This window comes from Pteropus alecto, unplaced genomic scaffold, assembly GCF_000325575.1.
Source record: "Pteropus alecto unplaced genomic scaffold, ASM32557v1 scaffold40, whole genome shotgun sequence".
NCBI lineage: Eukaryota > Metazoa > Chordata > Mammalia > Chiroptera > Pteropodidae > Pteropus > Pteropus alecto.
In genome coordinates, this window is record NW_006431919.1 from 8345774 (window position 1) to 8351773 (window position 6000).

Consider the following 6000-nt stretch of genomic DNA (forward strand, 5'->3'; position numbering starts at 1 on the left):
GACACAGGAAAATGCTCACAAACATTGCTGCATAATAAAAACAAGATATAAGAATGTTAGTTAAAATTCACCGAGCACTAATAAGCACTAAAAAGTCAGAAATCGTGCTTTACATGCTTTATCTTATTCAGTCTTTACAATAGCCCCTCAAGATATTATCACCATTTTACAAGTGAGGAGAACTGAGATGTCACTTTCTGGTAAGTGACACTAAGGTTATGGAACAGTTAATAAGGACCATGAAATCTGAACCTATCCAATCACCCATTCACTATGCAAAAGATATGCCCAGGCACTCATTTACTCCATAAAACGGTGACTCAGGAGCTCACATACCAACTCCTGCACTTCTCTCTACAGACACAATATTTGCTTTAAAAAAAAAATATATAAAAAGATAGGGAAGCATCTCTACTCTGAGCATAAGCTGAGATGCAGTAGTGTCTGGGTGAGGCCAGAAGACTAGACTGTGGCTGGGTGTCTGGAGTTGGTGGTACTGGAATGAGAAGGACATCATGCTGTCTATGTCAGTACTGGCCCATGGACTCCTAGTCTAAGCTCTATGAAGATGTCACAGGAAAAGGCTGAAGCTATTCCCAGAAAAGAGTCTAAGACACAGGGACATCTTTGTGTGACACCAAATTAGCAAAGTCATTGTCTCCACTTGAGGGTAAAACATGGCTTGATGTGAGACACCGTGGGGTCACAAGAAAGGCAGCACTACTCTGGCATCTCCAGATTCTGCAACTTTGACATTCGAGGACATGTCCTGGGGCAAGGACAGTGGCAGCAATTAAAAAGTAAGACACCTCCAGGTACCTTTTTGAGCAGAGGAAATCAACCACGCAGGAACAGAGAAGACTGTGGGAAGACTGAGTTTCAGGGAAACACTCCGGGGCCTTTGAGAAATATCTAGATGAAATATTAAAGTCCTGCTCCAACAGGAAGGGCCAAGAGTCAGTGACTATTAATTAATTTCACTTTTTAGTATCACTGAAGTGGTGAAAACTGGAAGGTATTAAAAAACTGGAAGGAAATATTAGAATTTTTACAGGTGTATCTCTGGGTAGTATAATTTCAGGTGATTATTATTGCCTATAAAATTTTTTGTATTTCCCAAAAATTATCGACAGTGAACAGTATTATTTTATAATTGGGGGAGAAAAAAGGGTTTTAAAAAAGTCAACCATTCAATTCTATTCATAAAAATATTTCTAAGATTAAATTTCAAGCCTATACCAAAAATCTATATTTCAGACCTCCAGGGAATTATATTTTAGTATATATTCAAAAATAATGTCACTCTTCTTAGAATTAGGAGTATATGTTATTACGGTTATACATTTCAATCAAAACAAAATAAATTATTCCCACAAAATTTATTCTACCCCATCACATTGGCTGTGTGGCTTTTGGTTCACCTGTGCTATAGCTAGAAACCACTGGCAGACCAGTCTTAAAATTTATAGACTAGCAGACCTGGGCAAACAGACAATATTGCTAAAGAGGTAGAAGTTCTGAGCTATACAATTAATCTGATCAAATAACATATCAATCATCCACTATATATATGGTTGCATCTTACACTGATTCTTATGCATCATAAACTGACTTCCTGAAAAGATGGAAAGTAATGAAGTCTATAATTTTTAAAATGTTTCTATAGCTTGTCTCTGGAAATTCTTGTCACTGGTAATACAAAAAAGCTCATTGTAAACATACTCCATTTTAAACGCAGAAATAAAACTTGAGGCATAACTCTAGCTATTAATCCTGTACGATGATATTTATTTAGAAAACAAGTATCAATAGAACTGTTTTGGATACATACTAAAGCTTTGGCTTCTTAACAGTGTTCATGGGAAGTATTTTATTGGTAAAGGAAAACTTTTAATTCAGTCACACATTTCAAAAATGAGGTCATACTCTTACCTGGAGATTTGATGTCCAGCATAGAGGAGCAGGGCAGTCAAAAAATATAGGTAAAGCTGAACCAGATGCTGCCTGGGCAAGGTTAGTAGCACAACACTTAAGATGTAACCTGTAGTAAAAATTAAGAGAGATATAAATAAAATATGATTCTAATTTAGTCTCCAAATTAATTACACTAATAAAAAGAAAGTAATGAAGTAAATTACTTTCCAATTAGGTTACAACAACTTTAAGGGGTTTTTTTACATCACTACCAAAGTAAATTCAGTGCAGTAAAATCACTATGAATTTTTTGTTGACAATATAAAGCATTTTTCACTTCTGCAGATGTTTCTATTTTATAACTGAATGTATCACACAAAGGTATAAGAGGACTCTGGTCGTTATCTATCCTTACTGCTATCTACTTGTCTGTTCTCTCTACCAATTCTCTCATTCTCCAGTCCCAGAGGAAGAATTTGGTGTCTTCGTCTCTCCCTAAGGGTGCCTGCTTCCATTCAATGCAAGATCTTATTTTTCCAGCTCCTAAGGACTTTTATCTTCTACATCTTCAATCATTACCCTGACACTAGTCCTTACCTCTCTTTTCAGAGAAAGTACAAGATCTTCCCTCAATCTTGAAGAAAAACTTCTCTTCACACTGATTTCTCCTTTTTCTATTATCTATTTTTCTCATTCTACTGATTTGTATCAATGCCTCTTATTTTCTAACCATCTATTATTCTCTATTTACCCTCTACAAACCCTCTTCGACTCTAAAGAAACTCAGAAGTCAACAACTATCTACTTGTCAAGTCTAAGACATCCCGCTTATCCATGTCCCAGCAATTAAGGCAACTACTCTCAAAATTCTTATTCTTTGGCTCTGTGACATAAATTTCCTTTTACCCTCTAAATCTCCCTTCCACTTTCTTTTCACCCTCTCAAATGAACATAAGGAATTTAGTCTGTGAACTGCTTTTCTCTCTATAAAGTATCTAGCTCAAAGAATCTATTTTGTTGCTTCAAATATACTATTCTAGATGCATGTTATCAACAAATAGTTGGGGAGAATCTGCTATAAAAGCAATAAAAACTCGATCACTGTTTATTCTAACCAAAAGCTTAATCATTTCTTATTCTAAATAGACAGCTCATAGCTCATAATGCCTGAGATATATTCCAGTTAAATGTTCTCATATACAAGTACAAACTGAGCTCTCTTTCTCCTCCCTCAACAAGCTAGCTCACCCTCTTTCACACTCCTAAATCCCATTCACTCTGACTCAAACCTGAGTCATCTTTTCTCTATTACCAAGTGCTGCTGAGTCTTCCTCAACAAGTCTCTCAAACATTACCCTTCCTTTCCAGACTCTATGCTCTATCCTAATCCATTCTGTAATATAATACTAATTGCTATTCTTCTTTCAGTCTCTTTCCATCTTCATACACTCTATATTCCATTACTAGGGCAATATTCTCCAAACCATCACTTTTATCTAGAGAGCGCTCGTTCTAAAACCTACGCAAGTTCTGAACTTCTCAGTCTACATTCTAGATCTTAAAAAATCTTGTTCTAGTCTACTCTCCTACAACTATTTTCCATTTATTAATGAGTCTCTATTTGGGCACAGATATCACTTCTTAGCACCTAATGCCCTTCTCATAGACTCAATCATGCTTTTAGTTAAGGAAACGGAAGGCATGCTAAAAACTAGAGATAGAATTCAGTTTTCTCACACAACCTAACTTCAAAAACAACCCAGCAGAAGCAAGAGATAAGTATTTCTATTTGCTTTCCATTTCTTAAAATAATTCCTCCAATTTATTTTGTTAATCGCTATTTCAAAGGACTTTAGAAGTATTAAAAAGGATATTTATAATATTTAACAAGCATTTTTAATGTTTGTGGTTGACAGATTATTCTAAGTACTCTATTGCCTGAAACCACTTCTTGAATTGTCTTTTAATGAACTATCCTTTTTTTTCCAGATATTCTAATCTTACTCTTCTACTGAATATCTCATAAAATCAGCTGCCAAATCCTCTAGATTGATCATATTCATTTCAATCATTCTTTTAATATTCCAATCACTCGACCAACATTATTACATATAAAGTATGCTCCATATGTACTCCTGGACACGGAAGATCCAAAGAAGAAAAAAGAAACCATCTAGTGAAAAGTAAACATGGACAAAGTATGAAACAATACTGGTACTGTAATAAACAAACATTAGAAGGGCTATGGTTAATTGAGTGATTAAGTATGATCTGAACTTAAAAAGGTAAATGGATCTTTCTATACCAGTCTAAAGAAAGGAGAAACATTCTAGGAAAAGAGAATAGAAAGTAAGAAAACCATAAAAGCACTAAGGATATTTTCAGGAGACAGTAAATTCCGCAGGCTAGACTAGAATTTGGTGTAAAAAGAAAGAATATTGGTGGCTAAAGTCTCAATATAAAGCCTTGAACATGATAATAAGTTTATACTGAACTAATGGTTCTCAAATCCTTTAGAGACCCACTTAGATTAGGTAAGAAAACAAAAAACAGAACAACAAAAACCCTATGGCTCACTTATACCCCTATATTCACATTCCAGTGGGGGAAAAAAAAACGCTGTGACAACAATAACATATACTGCACAAGAAGACCTTTGAGATTCTAAATACTTAGGCAAAATGATAGTATGAATAAATCATTTGAACTACAAGGACTAGATTCTAAAGTTCAGATAGAAAACTAACAACAAAAACTCAGAGAGAGAAATATAAAACAAGGGACTAATTCTATCAGACAGTAAAATATAACCAAAATTCAATAAGACAAACTAAAAGGAGAGAAAAAAAAGTTCAGAAACAAAACAAAATATATACTATAAAATAGTATATTAGTACATATAATATGGTATATATGTATTTAGTGTATAATAATCAGTAAGAAAAAGTTGGACTAAACTATTTAATAAACACATGGAGACAACCAAACAGTTATCTGGAAAAAATAAAATTATACCTATAATACACTGTATATGCATATAAATTCTAAATGAAGAAAAATTTTAAGAGTAAAAAATAATACAATAAAACATGATAGAATTCTTCATAAAGAATTCTCAAGAATATGGAAGACTTTTCTAATTGATTCAAAATCCTAAAGCTATAAAAGAAACAATAAATTCAACCCCATTAAAAGCAAATTCTGCATGTCAAAAAAAAAAAAATTCAAGGAAAATCAAGGGAACTGAAACTGGAAAAAATAATTTCAATTCATCACAAAAGGTAATTTCCCTAATGTACACCAAAGTCGCACAAATTAATATGAAAAGGTTAACAATCCCATAAAAAAGTGGGCAAGTGACATTAACTGACAACTATCTGAAGAGGAAATACACATTTTTCTTAAATGTAAATAAATTAAATCTTATTGATAAATACAAATGAAAGCTACATTTGAAACCATCCATTGTTCACCTACTGGAGTAGCTAAATATAAAAGTTTGGTAATACCGTTATGATAAGGATGTAGGGCTGCAGGAACTCTAGACCACTTGTTTGTGGCGGTACAAAACAGTAAAACCCTATAGAGAGTGGTATTGATCAACATTATAAATGTATACACTCTTTAACCTGGGAACTTCACTCCTAATAATTTATCTCAAGGCTATATTTTCATGTGATGAAATTATGGCTATACAAAATTATTTAGTATAACACTTAATTAATGAAATAGAAGACAGACGTTATCTAAAATGTCCACCAATAGAGTAATTAGTTATGGTATAGCCATAAAATTATGGTATACCAAAAAATTATGTCATAGCCATACACGGATACTACACCACTGTAAAAGAGAACTGCAGAGTTGAGGGGAAAGTGAAGCCTCGACATTCAAGCAGAATCATATGATTAGGCAGAAGAGAGTACAAAGCTTTATTTCATGAGTATCTAAAAGCAATAGCTAAGACAATGATATATCATTAAGTTAAAACAAACAAAAGGTTCAGAATAGTGTGTATTATGCTAACACCTGTACAAAAAAGGGGAAATATATTTATTTATACTAATATATTTATATTTATATATC

At 33.3% G+C, this 6000-nt stretch overlaps 1 protein-coding gene across 1 annotated transcript in view; it reads right to left on the minus strand.

The window, feature by feature from the left end:
- The window catches only part of RNF145 (ring finger protein 145), a 44779-nt gene that overhangs the window by 31293 nt on the left and 7486 nt on the right, over positions 1 to 6000 (minus strand). Inside the window, 1 exon segment of the mRNA XM_015585262.2 lies at positions 1933 to 2041. Within this exon segment, the coding sequence (XP_015440748.1) occupies positions 1933 to 2041 (109 nt within the window).